This window comes from Botryllus schlosseri, chromosome 6 (genome assembly GCF_051294905.1).
Source record: "Botryllus schlosseri isolate E-star chromosome 6, Bs_hap1, whole genome shotgun sequence".
NCBI classification, from domain to species: Eukaryota; Metazoa; Chordata; class Ascidiacea; order Stolidobranchia; family Styelidae; genus Botryllus; species Botryllus schlosseri.
In genome coordinates, this window is record NC_137241.1 from 30,899,730 (window position 1) to 30,918,512 (window position 18,783).

The window sequence follows — 18,783 nt, forward strand, 5'->3', positions numbered from 1 at the left end:
TTTTCACATCTCGCAAGTGGAACTATAGAAATAACGATCTTTAAAATTCCGCAACTAATAAAAGAACACGATGACACGATTCACGCCAAAAGACTACACGCAAGTTTTCTAGTTGTAGGCTATTTCTGCAACTTTTTTTTTTTTAATGCGCAACTGGAACTAAAACTACTCACTAACACCTTTTCGTGAAAACTTATTCACACAGACGACGGCCGAGTGATCTATTTTATCAACAATCAAAACAAAGGAGTGTTTCTGAAAGGGCTAGATTCCCGCCAACACTGGTTCCCGCTCATCGACCTGTATGGGCGAGTCGCGCAAATTTCCATCGTCGACCAAAATAGCGCCGAAAACGCGGATTTCGGGGAAGAAAATTCAGACGGTGAGACGCACGTTCAGAGCTGGTCAACATAGTCATCGTTGGTAGGCCTACTCAAGTACAAGTATAGGGATATCAAAGTATTAGTATAGAAGTAGCGACGTAAATTTTTACTCCATTACAAGTACAAATAGTAATTACTTGGGCAAGTTTTTGCAACTTTTGTTTACAGTTCCGGCAGCGTCCTAAATACTCGGAAGTTATGTAGAATGCTGTTTTAAGCTGTCTAAACGAATCTTATGGTGCAAACTTTTGCAACTTTTGTCCCTTTTTTTCATACAACTTTTTGCAACTTTTTCGATTTTCCATGAAAGTTTTTTCGATTTTGCATGCAACCAACTTTTTACTGGGAATATTTGTCAATTATGTCACTGTTTTGTGAGAATTTTGGTGAAATACACGGACAAATTCGACTGAAATACCGTAAATCAGCACTGAAGTAACGCTCTAACGGGTATTTCGGGAGCTGAGCCGGAAAGTTGACCTTTTTTTTTAGTCATGCGACCAAAATGTGGTCTTTTAGTGCAACTTTCGTGAAAAAATAAATAAACTTTTTACTGCAACTTTTGGGAAAAATAAATGCAACTTTCCACGGAAGTAGTTATATAGATCGCTCGCGAACGGCCATTGTGGCTTATGGGCGGGGTGGTGACCTGCCTGAAAACCCGGGGTGATGACCCCACCCTTTTAGACCCCCCTTGCGGTGGTGACCTGCCATTGTTTCTTATGGGTGCGGTGATGATACCACCCTTTCAGGTATAGGCTGCGGCGATGATATACCTTGAAAACTCGTGTTGGTGACCCCACCCTTTCGGTATATGCTGCGGTGATGACCTGCCATCTGTTATTCGAGGGAATTCCAACGTTTACGGTGAGTGCGACGATGATATATCGTTATTCTTATGGACGCGGCGGTGACTCGTATTGAAAACTCGTGGTCGTGATTCGTACTTTCGGGTATACGTGCGGCGACATGCTAACGATGATAAATGTGTCTGTCATGTATTCTTACGGGATCTGTGGTGATTCACCATGTGTTCTTATGGGTGCGGTCGTGATTCGTACTTTCAGGCATCTCTCGCGTGGTGTTGAATAGTCACCAACAATAACCGCACAAACGGAAACGTGGCTTGCAAGAGGATTTACGCAGTGCGTGCGACCTATATTTCGAATGACCTGCGCGCTGAATTGTTGCCCGTGCAGCTGTTTTGTGCTACTATCGATTATTACACTAATCCAGTCAGTGCGAAATAGTTTGCTAAATCTAGGAATCACTTCCAAGGTAATATTTTGGTAATTAGTTTACCGCAGAGCCGGCGTAGACGGCGATTCGAATATCAACAATAACCGCGTTCGCATACTAACACTCTAAAAAGGTGTGAAATATTTGTAAAAATCCTACGACCACTCACAAGATAACACATCAGAATAGTCATCTCTCGTGGTTTGGTGTTACAAAGGTAGGAATTATAAGTAATATTTTGGACGACAATGATATATCGTTATTTTTATGGACGCGGCGACATGATAACGTTACAGGTATAGGCTGTGGTGGTGATTCGCCATGTGTTCTTATGCGTGCGCTCGCACGTCGTACTTTCAAGTATAGGTATCTCTCGCATGTCGTATTGGAAACTCGTGTTGGCTCGCTCACGCGGTGAAATTTTAGTAATCAGTTTGGCACAGAACTTGATTTCGCTTGTAAGATTTAACAAGTAACGAATAACAGACCACCAGTGTCGGTAACTTGAATAGCGACAAATTGTCACTTATTGCCGCTCTAACCCTAATCCTCTGTGAAGTGAACGCTTATTCAAAATGGTGTGATATAATTTTAAAATCCAACGACCACTCACCGGATAATGCTTCAGACATATAGCAATCCCTCATACCCGCTCACAAGGTAATATTTCGGTAATAAGTTTGTCACAGAGCCGTCGCAGACGGTGATTCGAAAACCAACAATTTGTCACTCGCCCGCGATCGCTATATGTTTCACGCCTCCAGAATAGTGGCTGACTTTAGTTGTATGATAAGAATCATGCGAAAATACAAGTAACGTGTCAATTTGTCAACTTGAAATGAAACTTACTACACAGCTCAAGTTGATTCGTATCTGAATGTGTTAATTCGGTACAATTCTAATTATTTCGAGAAATATTTTTAACGTGATCTTTTGATTCGACTGTAACCTAAATATTACTGACGCCGACTTTCAGCCACATTGAATTATTCGCACATTCCACACCGCTGTTTTCACACCTATAGAATGAATACCAAATATAACTCTACAAGAATCAAGAATCACAAGTATGCGCATTATACAGTTATTGTCTTTATCAACATGAAATCAAACTCTTAACAAAAACACGCGACTAATCATTTGTCAACTCTAACATTATCAAAAAAATTCCAGTATTGTTGATTGAAAATCCTCGAGTCTTTATTTTTAACAATGTTATAGTACGGCGTCGGAATCCATTCGCGGATGTACTAAAGGTAAATTCAGATAATCCAGAATGAAATATTTTGACTTTGACATAGTGTGAATTGAAATAGGATTGACAAACATGACTAGCAACTTCCCCACAGTCCCGTTTCGATATTATACACACATTGATTTGAAACAAGTAATGTAACATTACAACTCTATTCCCGATCCAGCTTTCCGTTTGTCAAAGAGACATTTTAACATCTTACCATACTCAAAAGAATTATTCACAACATTAACAAGTGTTTAAAATCTAGTTTTCACTTACTTGGATATATCAGTACAACTCGCAAATTTGAATTAATTCATCTGGTTGTATTCATAGGACCGATCATTTTTATCCAACTGTAAAGGTCGTTATACTATTCTGTAAGACAGAGTATTTACTAATCGGTGCATATACGATTTGACTTGGGCATATTATATTTTGAGTATACGAGATTTGAGTGTCAGAACAATAACTGAGAATTAAATTATCACAATTGAATCCATATACGACAGCGTAAAAGATATTGGGATGTCAGCATCTCTTTACGGTTATAGTTACAACCACATTACCTAATTTACCCGACCAACTCGTCATGATCATTCCCGAAATCAACACAAACATGACTACTGACTTGAGTCAACCACAAAACAGCATCAAGTTTTAAATCCGCTTGTAGCTTACGGCTTATTTGAATGCGGGTTATGTTTTGTTGTAATTGAGTGTACGGAAATAGTATTACGTCTCGACATCTCACCATCTTACCATACTCAAAGAGTCAACCACGAAAACATTGTCAAGTAAATCCGTTTGTAACTTACCCAACCAACTCAAACAGTATCAGTATGAAAAACAGCCAAACATACAGGAATCCATACAATCACTAAAACCTAAAATCCATAACAAGCTTGGTTGTATTCATATCCCTACACATCTTTTTTTATTCAGCTTGAAAAGTCGTTACTATTCTGTAAGATAGAGGAATTACTACGCGGTATATTCTGCAAGACAAACTAATTACTACTCGGTATATTTTATAAGACAAAAGTAATTACTTCTCAGTGTCGGCGACTTGAGATTAACATAATATGTTTGAGTATACGAGATTTGAAAGTCCGACCAACGTAGTTGAGAATTCATTTCTTACAATCGAACGATGGTGTTATATTCAAAGTTATCATGCTGTGAACATAAGGATTGACACATTGATTTGACATATGAGATTTGTAATAGTTGATCATTACTTTATTATTAAATTATTCGCGTTAATTAGACCCTGCGTTGTGGTAAATGTTATGACAGCAACAGACTTTTCAGTACCAATGTTATTAACATATTAAGCTGTAAAACTATGTGTGTCTGAAATGTTCTTGATAGGAAAATTACTCCACCTTGGTAAAAATCACTCTGCGTATCGCGGATATCAGAAAATATTTCCAGTAACCAAGACTAAAGATGAAACGACAATATCGGTATTATTACTTTCAACAATCAGTACAATTATTAAAATCTATCGTTTGCGATAAACAGCACTAAAGATGTAATAATTCCAGTATTCATACATTGAACATCCGATACAAAATGCTTTATTATCCCGATTCCCAACGGGTAATTGAAACGACTAAGTGTAGAATCAGTATATCAAAATATCGTTACTATTGAATCCAACGATTTATTGTCGGAATTTGTGACAGAGAATTGAAACATATGCACTTTACAGAGTGTGAAAATATCACTTTGAGTATCGAGTACCGTTCGAAGCTAGCGATCAATTCTTAATCATTTCATTAACTCCCCATTGTGCGTGCTAAATGTAAAATATCGCGAGGTTATACACTCTAAGACTTTGATTATTGCAAAAGTGAATTGTGATATGTTTGTTAGATGCATCCAATTCAACTAGAAGTGTCTAGTGCCCAACACTCGTAATATCGAAAAAGTACTTGCCACACTGTTATTTGCTAAACGTGTTTTGCATTGTTGTTCATTTCTAGTATTGATTGAAATCATTCTCGAGCCCTCAAATAATAATTCCCGACATGAAACCAAGCCGCTGAAAGTCGTTACCATCACGAAGAAACAATGTGTACGATGTTTGTCAAATGTGTCCTACCTGACCAACAGAAAACAATTTTCACTCACTCGAAATGAAACCAATGTGATGGCCTCCATTCGATATTTTGTTTGTGTCAAATACTTTGCAATGAACACATTTGCGTGGTTGAGCTTTACATCATCAAGCTGTTATTTGTAAATCAAGATTTCAGTAAACTTGTAAATGTACCGTTTAACTAGCCGACATTTAGTGATTGGGGAACATACCAAACGATACACATCCATCTCCGAAATACTGCATTGATCTTAATTTCCATCATCGTGATAATCGAAGTACATTTCTTTCGAATTCGTAACAACCGGTGTTTCTACGACACGATAAATTTTTTGACAAGTTTGCTTAGAAGATTGGTTACATATCGCGAAAAATAATATACCACTCATATTGATACTGTTACTCCATTGATCGATATTTTCAAACGAGTAAAATTTATTACTTGAGTTTCTCCGCTTAATGTAAATGAAAACTTAGCCGTCTTTTAACATCACAAAGACATTGATAAAAAGTAGGCAATCAAACACAACACTTTGTACGACACTAATTATTGTTCCACACATCTCATTTCATACTAAGTGTATACGAAAGATATTCATGACACATGAAAATATTCGCTCATGCTACGAACATACGCAATGATTGGTGGTGCTTTCAAACTGTTTCGATATCACAAGAACTTTATTGTCTGAACGGGTGTTCATGTATCTTAATAATCAACACAGAACTAGTACCAACAGAAACATCAGAGTTGTTTACACAAAAGTTTGTATGTGTACAGTATGCGAATACCATGTGTAAGTCCAGCACAATTGCGGTATCCATCCGAGTTTAGTTAACACAAATTTATTACAACGGGGGCACGTAAACTTTCGTGAAAGAAAAGCATACTCACTCCCAGAGGGTTATGTCAATGCCATAGCAGTACCCCAACAACAAAGTACATATGTTTTCTAGTCACGGTCCTTACATCTTTCACATAGATCAATCTACTTTGCTAACGAAAAGTGCTGAGTCATCACATGATCGCCCTCACAACAAAACAGCTAGTAGATATTATCATTCAAAAAATTCCTAACCCTTTACACACCAGTCACAAATCATACAACGAATATGTTTTGTGGGTCGAATTGTTGTTCAGTGTCAAGTCTACCTGTTGGAACTTACATTAAAACAACACAGTCACAATTCAATTAAAACCACGAATCTATTTTCATTTCGTCACATACAGAAAAATAAATTTTCTTTCCCCAACACATACTTGTAACCAATCGCTTTCATTAAACACACAACTTCATAAAAGTATTTACTTTCTACAACATAGACATTCCGATGTAGTCAAGAAATATTTTTATTAATCAAAATCATCGACTTCTGTTTACGGTTTTGGTGTGTGCATGTCATACACGTGGGGCCCGTATTAAAATGGACACGACACAACTGAATGTAAGGAGATAGAAGTCTATCGCATAGATTTACATGTGGTCTTCGCTACGGTTTCAAAAAACTAATCATCTCTTTTGCATTGATCGAGACCGAGCAAGTTAGTTAATGGCCATGATTGTGTTTGTCATATGCGAATGATAGGGTTACTGTCAAATCTACATACAACAACCTTCTGGCACTCATAATAGCAATTTCATTCTCTCCTTTCGTAATTGTAGACTCACGACAAGTATATTGTACAACTCGACAGCTACGTTTAACAACACCAACGACACTAAACATACGATACCTACCCAAGTAAAATTACCATTTTCACCTGGAGGTCAGTCGTTACCTGAGTAAAAATACCATTATTCTTTGGAGATTTATCGTTTAATCAGAGTAACAAAACATTTTCACTTGGGGGTCTATCGTTTCCAAGAGTAACAAGCCCCCTTTCCTTTGGAAATCTATTTTTCCCTGGGTAACAAACCTTTTTCACTTGCAAATATATTCCCCCCCCCCCCCAGGTAACAAACCTTTTTCGCTTGGAAATATATTTTTTCCTTGAGCAACAGACCATTTTTACTTGGAAATATATTTTTTCCTTGAGCAGCAGACCATTTTCACTTGGAAATATATTTTTTCCCTGAGCAACAAACCATTTCACTCGGCGGGTCGTCGTTTACCTGAGTAAAATATCATTTTTCTTTGGAGATCTGGCGTTTACCCATTGTAACAATACATTTTCACTTGGAAATCTGTCGTTTACCCGAGTACCAATACCGTTTTCACTTGAATATCTATCTTTTCCCTGGGTAACAATACCCTTTTCGTTTTGAAAACTGACAACCACACCGGTCAATTTGATATTTTTTGTTTGTTACAACAGACAGCGACAAAATATACACCAACAACGACTCCGATACATTTGTCTAATCAAATATTCACTTGCTCTGATGCATCCCATCAAAATCATTGGTTACTCACATACAATAACAATGTGCTGTTGTACATCGACATGTATGTTTTCGGAATTGGTGAATAAAGGGGTTTCCGATATGTCCGTGATGTCCGGGTTTGTGCTTTGGATTTTCCAGAGTCAAAATGTCTGAATAAAACACCTCCTCGACTTTGGTAACTGGTTGATACACGGATAATGGTGTTCGGAAAACGGATGAATTTATGTTCCCCATCGCGCTGACAACATCGGGTTACTTGTGAGTTTCCTCGGGTCTGTTTACTATATTGTATCTTTACTGGTCAATACATGTCGCTCCAGTCAGCTGAAACCGGATCACTAATATGAGAGAGTGTGGGGGCCGGATCCGGATATTCACTCATGAACCAACGACCAATATTCAAGTAAACATGTTACAGACCGTGTTTTGTCTCCATGAAAAATACCAATGCATACACCATCACATGCAAGTACGTCACGATTGTTCACAAGTATTCGCGTAAACCAGGTGTACATACAATGTGTCGGTGTACAAACATCATGGAAAACAAATTCATGTTCTCAAGTCTCATCATGCGACGACGGTATTGGTACTCGGGTAAACGACAGATTTCCAAGTGAAAATGTATTGTTACAATGGGTAAACGCCAGATCTCCAAAGAAAAATGATATTTTACTCAGGTAAACGACGACCCGCCGAGTGAAATGGTTTGTTGCTCAGGGAAAAAATATATTTCCAAGTGAAAATGGTCTGCTGCTCAAGGAAAAAATATATTTCCAAGTAAAAATGGTCTGTTGCTCAAGGAAAAAATATATTTCCAAGCGAAAAAGGTTTGTTACCTGGGGGGGGGGGGAATATATTTGCAAGTGAAAAAGGTTTGTTACCCAGGGAAAAATAGATTTCCAAAGGAAAGGGGGCTTGTTACTCTTGGAAACGATAGACCCCCAAGTGAAAATGTTTTGTTACTCTGATTAAACGATAAATCTCCAAAGAATAATGGTATTTTTACTCAGGTAACGACTGACCTCCAGGTGAAAATGGTAATTTTACTTGGGTAGGTATCGTATGTTTAGTGTCGTTGGTGTTGTTAAACGTAGCTGTCGAGTTGTACAATATACTTGTCGTGAGTCTACAATTACGAAAGGAGAGAATGAAATTGCTATTATGAGTGCCAGAAGGTTGTTGTATGTAGATTTGACAGTAACCCTATCATTCGCATATGACAAACACAATCATGGCCATTAACTAACTTGCTCGGTCTCGATCAATGCAAAAGAGATGATTAGTTTTTTGAAACCGTAGCGAAGACCACATGTAAATCTATGCGATAGACTTCTATCTCCTTACATTCAGTTGTGTCGTGTCCATTTTAATACGGGCCCCACGTGTATGACATGCACACACCAAAACCGTAAACAGAAGTCGATGATTTTGATTAATAAAAATATTTCTTGACTACATCGGAATGTCTATGTTGTAGAAAGTAAATACTTTTATGAAGTTGTGTGTTTAATGAAAGCGATTGGTTACAAGTATGTGTTGGGGAAAGAAAATTTATTTTTCTGTATGTGACGAAATGAAAATAGATTCGTGGTTTTAATTGAATTGTGACTGTGTTGTTTTAATGTAAGTTCCAACAGGTAGACTTGACACTGAACAACAATTCGACCCACAAAACATATTCGTTGTATGATTTGTGACTGGTGTGTAAAGGGTTAGGAATTTTTTGAATGATAATATCTACTAGCTGTTTTGTTGTGAGGGCGATCATGTGATGACTCAGCACTTTTCGTTAGCAAAGTAGATTGATCTATGTGAAAGATGTAAGGACCGTGACTAGAAAACATATGTACTTTGTTGTTGGGGTACTGCTATGGCATTGACATAACCCTCTGGGAGTGAGTATGCTTTTCTTTCACGAAAGTTTACGTGCCCCCGTTGTAATAAATTTGTGTTAACTAAACTCGGATGGATACCGCAATTGTGCTGGACTTACACATGGTATTCGCATACTGTACACATACAAACTTTTGTGTAAACAACTCTGATGTTTCTGTTGGTACTAGTTCTGTGTTGATTATTAAGATACATGAACACCCGTTCAGACAATAAAGTTCTTGTGATATCGAAACAGTTTGAAAGCACCACCAATCATTGCGTATGTTCGTAGCATGAGCGAATATTTTCATGTGTCATGAATATCTTTCGTATACACTTAGTATGAAATGAGATGTGTGGAACAATAATTAGTGTCGTACAAAGTGTTGTGTTTGATTGCCTACTTTTTATCAATGTCTTTGTGATGTTAAAAGACGGCTAAGTTTTCATTTACATTAAGCGGAGAAACTCAAGTAATAAATTTTACTCGTTTGAAAATATCGATCAATGGAGTAACAGTATCAATATGAGTGGTATATTATTTTTCGCGATATGTAACCAATCTTCTAAGCAAACTTGTCAAAAAATTTATCGTGTCGTAGAAACACCGGTTGTTACGAATTCGAAAGAAATGTACTTCGATTATCACGATGATGGAAATTAAGATCAATGCAGTATTTCGGAGATGGATGTGTATCGTTTGGTATGTTCCCCAATCACTAAATGTCGGCTAGTTAAACGGTACATTTACAAGTTTACTGAAATCTTGATTTACAAATAACAGCTTGATGATGTAAAGCTCAACCACGCAAATGTGTTCATTGCAAAGTATTTGACACAAACAAAATATCGAATGGAGGCCATCACATTGGTTTCATTTCGAGTGAGTGAAAATTGTTTTCTGTTGGTCAGGTAGGACACATTTGACAAACATCGTACACATTGTTTCTTCGTGATGGTAACGACTTTCAGCGGCTTGGTTTCATGTCGGGAATTATTATTTGAGGGCTCGAGAATGATTTCAATCAATACTAGAAATGAACAACAATGCAAAACACGTTTAGCAAATAACAGTGTGGCAAGTACTTTTTCGATATTACGAGTGTTGGGCACTAGACACTTCTAGTTGAATTGGATGCATCTAACAAACATATCACAATTCACTTTTGCAATAATCAAAGTCTTAGAGTGTATAACCTCGCGATATTTTACATTTAGCACGCACAATGGGGAGTTAATGAAATGATTAAGAATTGATCGCTAGCTTCGAACGGTACTCGATACTCAAAGTGATATTTTCACACTCTGTAAAGTGCATATGTTTCAATTCTCTGTCACAAATTCCGACAATAAATCGTTGGATTCAATAGTAACGATATTTTGATATACTGATTCTACACTTAGTCGTTTCAATTACCCGTTGGGAATCGGGATAATAAAGCATTTTGTATCGGATGTTCAATGTATGAATACTGGAATTATTACATCTTTAGTGCTGTTTATCGCAAACGATAGATTTTAATAATTGTACTGATTGTTGAAAGTAATAATACCGATATTGTCGTTTCATCTTTAGTCTTGGTTACTGGAAATATTTTCTGATATCCGCGATACGCAGAGTGATTTTTACCAAGGTGGAGTAATTTTCCTATCAAGAACATTTCAGACACACATAGTTTTACAGCTTAATATGTTAATAACATTGGTACTGAAAAGTCTGTTGCTGTCATAACATTTACCACAACGCAGGGTCTAATTAACGCGAATAATTTAATAATAAAGTAATGATCAACTATTACAAATCTCATATGTCAAATCAATGTGTCAATCCTTATGTTCACAGCATGATAACTTTGAATATAACACCATCGTTCGATTGTAAGAAATGAATTCTCAACTACGTTGGTCGGACTTTCAAATCTCGTATACTCAAACATATTATGTTAATCTCAAGTCGCCGACACTGAGAAGTAATTACTTTTGTCTTATAAAATATACCGAGTAGTAATTAGTTTGTCTTGCAGAATATACCGCGTAGTAATTCCTCTATCTTACAGAATAGTAACGACTTTTCAAGCTGAATAAAAAAAGATGTGTAGGGATATGAATACAACCAAGCTTGTTATGGATTTTAGGTTTTAGTGATTGTATGGATTCCTGTATGTTTGGCTGTTTTTCATACTGATACTGTTTGAGTTGGTTGGGTAAGTTACAAACGGATTTACTTGACAATGTTTTCGTGGTTGACTCTTTGAGTATGGTAAGATGGTGAGATGTCGAGACGTAATACTATTTCCGTACACTCAATTACAACAAAACATAACCCGCATTCAAATAAGCCGTAAGCTACAAGCGGATTTAAAACTTGATGCTGTTTTGTGGTTGACTCAAGTCAGTAGTCATGTTTGTGTTGATTTCGGGAATGATCATGACGAGTTGGTCGGGTAAATTAGGTAATGTGGTTGTAACTATAACCGTAAAGAGATGCTGACATCCCAATATCTTTTACGCTGTCGTATATGGATTCAATTGTGATAATTTAATTCTCAGTTATTGTTCTGACACTCAAATCTCGTATACTCAAAATATAATATGCCCAAGTCAAATCGTATATGCACCGATTAGTAAATACTCTGTCTTACAGAATAGTATAACGACCTTTACAGTTGGATAAAAATGATCGGTCCTATGAATACAACCAGATGAATTAATTCAAATTTGCGAGTTGTACTGATATATCCAAGTAAGTGAAAACTAGATTTTAAACACTTGTTAATGTTGTGAATAATTCTTTTGAGTATGGTAAGATGTTAAAATGTCTCTTTGACAAACGGAAAGCTGGATCGGGAATAGAGTTGTAATGTTACATTACTTGTTTCAAATCAATGTGTGTATAATATCGAAACGGGACTGTGGGGAAGTTGCTAGTCATGTTTGTCAATCCTATTTCAATTCACACTATGTCAAAGTCAAAATATTTCATTCTGGATTATCTGAATTTACCTTTAGTACATCCGCGAATGGATTCCGACGCCGTACTATAACATTGTTAAAAATAAAGACTCGAGGATTTTCAATCAACAATACTGGAATTTTTTTGATAATGTTAGAGTTGACAAATGATTAGTCGCGTGTTTTTGTTAAGAGTTTGATTTCATGTTGATAAAGACAATAACTGTATAATGCGCATACTTGTGATTCTTGATTCTTGTAGAGTTATATTTGGTATTCATTCTATAGGTGTGAAAACAGCGGTGTGGAATGTGCGAATAATTCAATGTGGCTGAAAGTCGGCGTCAGTAATATTTAGGTTACAGTCGAATCAAAAGATCACGTTAAAAATATTTCTCGAAATAATTAGAATTGTACCGAATTAACACATTCAGATACGAATCAACTTGAGCTGTGTAGTAAGTTTCATTTCAAGTTGACAAATTGACACGTTACTTGTATTTTCGCATGATTCTTATCATACAACTAAAGTCAGCCACTATTCTGGAGGCGTGAAACATATAGCGATCGCGGGCGAGTGACAAATTGTTGGTTTTCGAATCACCGTCTGCGACGGCTCTGTGACAAACTTATTACCGAAATATTACCTTGTGAGCGGGTATGAGGGATTGCTATATGTCTGAAGCATTATCCGGTGAGTGGTCGTTGGATTTTAAAATTATATCACACCATTTTGAATAAGCGTTCACTTCACAGAGGATTAGGGTTAGAGCGGCAATAAGTGACAATTTGTCGCTATTCAAGTTACCGACACTGGTGGTCTGTTATTCGTTACTTGTTAAATCTTACAAGCGAAATCAAGTTCTGTGCCAAACTGATTACTAAAATTTCACCGCGTGAGCGAGCCAACACGAGTTTCCAATACGACATGCGAGAGATACCTATACTTGAAAGTACGACGTGCGAGCGCACGCATAAGAACACATGGCGAATCACCACCACAGCCTATACCTGTAACGTTATCATGTCGCCGCGTCCATAAAAATAACGATATATCATTGTCGTCCAAAATATTACTTATAATTCCTACCTTTGTAACACCAAACCACGAGAGATGACTATTCTGATGTGTTATCTTGTGAGTGGTCGTAGGATTTTTACAAATATTTCACACCTTTTTAGAGTGTTAGTATGCGAACGCGGTTATTGTTGATATTCGAATCGCCGTCTACGCCGGCTCTGCGGTAAACTAATTACCAAAATATTACCTTGGAAGTGATTCCTAGATTTAGCAAACTATTTCGCACTGACTGGATTAGTGTAATAATCGATAGTAGCACAAAACAGCTGCACGGGCAACAATTCAGCGCGCAGGTCATTCGAAATATAGGTCGCACGCACTGCGTAAATCCTCTTGCAAGCCACGTTTCCGTTTGTGCGGTTATTGTTGGTGACTATTCAACACCACGCGAGAGATGCCTGAAAGTACGAATCACGACCGCACCCATAAGAACACATGGTGAATCACCACAGATCCCGTAAGAATACATGACAGACACATTTATCATCGTTAGCATGTCGCCGCACGTATACCCGAAAGTACGAATCACGACCACGAGTTTTCAATACGAGTCACCGCCGCGTCCATAAGAATAACGATATATCATCGTCGCACTCACCGTAAACGTTGGAATTCCCTCGAATAACAGATGGCAGGTCATCACCGCAGCATATACCGAAAGGGTGGGGTCACCAACACGAGTTTTCAAGGTATATCATCGCCGCAGCCTATACCTGAAAGGGTGGTATCATCACCGCACCCATAAGAAACAATGGCAGGTCACCACCGCAAGGGGGGTCTAAAAGGGTGGGGTCATCACCCCGGGTTTTCAGGCAGGTCACCACCCCGCCCATAAGCCACAATGGCCGTTCGCGAGCGATCTATATAACTACTCACGGATTTAACTGCAAAAAAAAACTTGCCCTAGTAATTACGTGGTTACGTCGACGAAGTTTTGCCTGATAAAGTGAAAACTGTTCAGTAGAGGCGGAAGCAGTCTAAAATAATCACTAACTAAGTAACAAAGTAGTAGTAGCGATTTACAAGTAAGTAAGCCTATAAAAGTAAGCATTCTAGGCCGAGTTTTATCTAGAAAACTGAACACTGTCAAGTCGAAGTAGTCTAAGACATAACCACTTGAGGAAGTAGTGTAAGTTTGCAAGTTGAAGTATAGGCTACTTCAAACTGAACCCCTCAGGGTAGATTCAAATTTTATTGTTTTAACAGACGAAGACCGCCAGCATTCGGCGTCGGTGGCAACCAAGCCTCAGACATGTTGTTTCCACAGTCACTGCGGTCGAAATATTCGAATGGATTCGCGTCGGAGAGTCGCGAAACGAGTAGATTCGTTTTGGAATTCTCTCACTTTCTTGTCTGAACCCATTCGACCTCATGATGTCCTTTACATCGAAATATCCAAAGCAAACACCAGTTACGCGGGTGAATGATGATCTCAGACTTGTACAAACTAATTAGTTGCCGGTCAGCTAACTAGCCTATTGGTTTTCTCAGAAGTTCTATATTTATAGTTCTGGTTGCCTATTTAAAAAATGACTAGTTCTAGTTGGGGAATTTGAAAAGTGACTAGTTCTAGTTCTAGTTGCGAATTTTCAAAATCCATTAGTTTGCACAAGTCTAGTGATGACGTGACGAACTGAATCGAATCTAACAGGCGCACTCGGGGTCGGAGTCACGAACGTCGATCCATCGACCATCGACATCTTGGACCTTCCTGATAATGCGGATTTGTTGACAAAGAACATGTCTCAATACTGGCAGTTGTCACGGGATATCGAAACAAATCAAGGTAGTCGCCCAGTAGAGCATCATACGGAACGCGTAGTAGGCCTACATAGCTGTGAGTCGAAAAACTATTCAGTATTCAATTATCGTTAATGTGATGAAGAACTGGCATTGTACAGTGGCGAGATAGCACAGTGGTATAGGCTAATCCGCGGCTGCAACATCAATGGGTTGCGGGTTCGAGTCCGCGATCGAGATCGACTTTAGAATTCGTATACTGTATACTTAAGTGTTGGAGGTTTATCTAGGCTCCTCTTCACCACCTCATCCGCGTAAGCGGTGTCTTACAGAAAAAACTAGAAGTGCGCCGTGCTATAAGTCGGCAGTTACGGAATAAAAACGAAGAATATCGGTCTGGTGTAAATAACCATAGCAGTCATTAAACACCATGAATACCTCAAAACAAGCAAACAAACAAACTGGCATTATATTCTTTGTGGTAGCATAAAAGATACATATGTGAACTTCCCATACCATTATGATGTTACTCGAAGAAGTCGAAGTCCAATATTCGATTCCGAATCGAACGACTGAAGCAATACTCGATTTTGCCTTATCGCGCATTCGCGAACACAAGCGCGATCAATAAACGACATCTGTTTTTCCAGGCGATCAACTGGGATTCGAAATGAACGAATCCGGGCACGTGTTTTACAGCAAGAACGGGGAGCCATCGGTTTTCCACATGTACGCTGACGTCAGCATGAGAGCGCTCTGGTTCGCTCTGGATGTTTACGGCAGCACTACCATGATCCGATTATTAGGTATGATAACAAAAACAGCTAGTGCCTTTTCTTTCATCCCATCACGAGAAATCTCCAGGAATCATCAAAGCTTTCGACCCTTCCAAAAGTGAGGGCTTCTCATTGGCGATCGATGACGTTGCTGGCTCAGAAGAAGACAGCGAATGTTTGATGTGTTACAAAACCGAGCGGGTCCGAAACTGCGCGATCCAACCGTGCGGTCACTTGACTCTGTGCTGCTGGTGCGCTATCACATGTCTGGTCAAGCAAACTCTCAGGTGAGACTGGATGAAGATCTTAAGTCCAGTGTTGCGATTTGGCTCATTTGGCCGCTATACATTTCCGAAATTGGGCACTTTTTAGAGTCGGTTGGAAACTAAAATATAAATAGTCACCAATTTGTCAAATTTTATTACACGCAAAATATCTCATAGTTAAAACTGCAGTCCGATCGATGATTATGAGGTGGTCAGTAACGAAGTACTTCTACTTTTTCGAAGTACTCAAGTAGTTTACCTCTACTTCTGGTACTTACTCAAGTAGATCTGATTTTCGCTACTTCTACTTCTACTTCGTAATATTTGGTGATCTACTTACTTACTTTTCGCTATTTTCAGTTTGTCAAGTAGAAGTAGTTCAATCTTCCAATCAGGGAGATAGCCTGGAAAATTCTTCGCTTTACTCAACCTTTATGAAAATTAAATGTTGATACTCCGTGAAAACAGCCCCGAAATTACCGAGAACGGACATTACCGAGAATGGACATTACCGAGAATGGCCAATGCCAAGAATCTAGCTCAGGGGTCACCAACCTTTTTGCAACCGAGGGCTACTTTTGCGTAATGATTGAGGCGGCGGGCTACTATTTACTCCCGCCGTTTACCTGCACCACACTGAATTTCCGCTTTGATATTCATAGTACTGGGAAGGACTGGACATCATGTTATCTGTTTCTATAGCAGTCAGTGGGAAGCCTGGCATTGTATGATATCAAGTAGTGCGCTGTACTCTGGTATTTAACTTGACATTGCGATTCTGAGTGAGTGTTCCAGATGTGCAATAATTACGCGTGTTTTGTGTTTGTTTTTGATGAAGTTCATGTCCGAAAAGGCTGATTCACAACGATAAGTTGAACCATAGACGCTTGCAACCTTCATGGCTGCTGCGCATACACCACTGTACTTTTCCGTATCAACAATGCACCAAACGTTTGCTGCAGAGTGAGGTGGGGGTCATTTTGCAGTGTTACAATTTTAATCTCCTACTATTCAGCATCCAGAAATGACAAGATTTCATGATTCCGGACAGCAGCAACGATTGCATAAAGTTAGAAACATGGTATAATAAACTGCGTTGTGTGTAACAGAAACAAGCTGTGCAAAAAGATGCAATACGTAATGGGTATACAGATATTGAAAATCTGCTGGTACTTCACGGCTATCTGACTCCGAATAGTAATATTGTTTACTACTTTGGCATTGTCCTGGTCGTCGAGCTATCGTAACGGAACCCCCCACCATTTCAAGAAGACCGTGGACGGCATTCCGTCATGTCACCTGTATAGGCAATGCGCCGTATCTTGAATTTCTGGTGATTCTATCACATACATCTATATATTACTAATTGTAATTGAAGATATTTTCAAGTGTTTATATATGTACGGTACATGTTAGTGTGTTTTAAACAAGAATAGCTGAATCAATCAATTTATATATTTAAATGCTCACTATTAATAATCTAACGAATATTGGTAAATGCTGCTATTCCACCTATTTTTAGAATGGACTCGCGGGCTACTCATCTAGTCCTTGCGGGCTACCTGGTGCCCGCGGGCACCGGGTTGGTGACCCCTGATCTAGCTTAATGTAACGGACGTTGTCGAGAAATTTATACCTGAGAATCGATACCGAATGTGGCAACGCCGTGATGCACACACACGATCTGTTCATATGCATAACATGCCTGCATTGCATATATTGCATTCTCGGTAATGTCCATTCTCGGTGGTGTCCATTCTCGGCAATGTCCATTCTCGGTATTGTACATTCTCGGTAATGGCCATTCTCGGTATTGTCCTTCTCGGTAATAGCATTCTCGGTATTGACCGGACACCGGTTCGCTGTGACCAGTATGATTTCACGAAAGTATCGATGAATATAATGTAGGTCGCGAGTTGGCGTGGTTCCGTTTACATCACATTGTCGTCCTTCGCCCATATGAAATAATTCATCACAGTATATATGGCTCATTATGACGCTTGAAACTGATGTTTCGCAATCTAGCATTTACTTGTCATATCATAATCTAGCATGTCCATGGCGTATCGTAATCTGGAAAAGTGAACTCTGACTTTTTTTTAAGTTTTAGAGCTGCTTTAGCATATCACCTCTGAAACTATCTGGACTAAAGGCAGGGTTGTAACCAAGTCACAAGGTTCCGAGTCACAAGTCAATCTCACTTTTATAGTTTTGACTCCAGTCAAGTCGAGTCATTTTCAATTCAGTACCAAGTCAAGTCCGAGTCCAAGTCACGGAGTAGAGTGTCGAGTCCAAGTCATTGTGTTAGCTGCTCTGTGTCCAGTTAAAGTCTTGAGGGGCTAAGCTACCCATGAAATTGAAAAAATTTCGATTTTCTTTTTTTTGTTAAAATAGCTTCTATTCGACTTGATCTTTCATCTATCCAAATTTTTTAATGATTGGATAATCCTAACTTTGGTAAATTCGATATTTTCTGAGCCTATACAACCCCCTCCCCCCTCATCTCAAGCAACAGCCGCCGACAATATCCCAATTTCCTTGGCTCTACGTTGTTCTCTGTCCCTAAATTTGGTATTTTGGGTATCTATGGTGTAGCTGGTCATGCGTAACATCAAAACAACAGGCTGGGAGCCAGGCTTGGCTACTTTAGTCGGTTTTTGTGTGCAGAGAGACAGGTTTTGTGACTGATTTTTGGCGATATCTGCATGTTGGTACTGAAGATTGGTTATTATTTGTA

At 38.6% G+C, this 18,783-nt stretch overlaps 3 protein-coding genes across 3 annotated transcripts in view; 2 read left to right on the plus strand and 1 right to left on the minus strand.

The window, feature by feature from the left end:
- The window catches only part of LOC145440664 (uncharacterized), a 198,402-nt gene that overhangs the window by 142,090 nt on the left and 37,529 nt on the right, over positions 1–18,783 (plus strand). The window lies entirely within an intron of this gene.
- Positions 1–18,783, minus strand: part of LOC145440635 (uncharacterized) — an 88,501-nt gene that overhangs the window by 59,154 nt on the left and 10,564 nt on the right. The window lies entirely within an intron of this gene.
- The window catches only part of LOC145440653 (protein neuralized-like), a 42,002-nt gene that overhangs the window by 20,079 nt on the left and 3,140 nt on the right, over positions 1–18,783 (plus strand). The window contains exons 7-11 of the mRNA XM_080318358.1: positions 206–382; positions 14,471–14,683; positions 14,916–15,050; positions 15,655–15,810; positions 15,869–16,067. Of these exons, the coding sequence (XP_080174484.1) occupies positions 206–382; positions 14,471–14,683; positions 14,916–15,050; positions 15,655–15,810; positions 15,869–16,067 (880 nt within the window). The remainder of the gene's footprint in view (positions 1–205; positions 383–14,470; positions 14,684–14,915; positions 15,051–15,654; positions 15,811–15,868; positions 16,068–18,783) is intronic.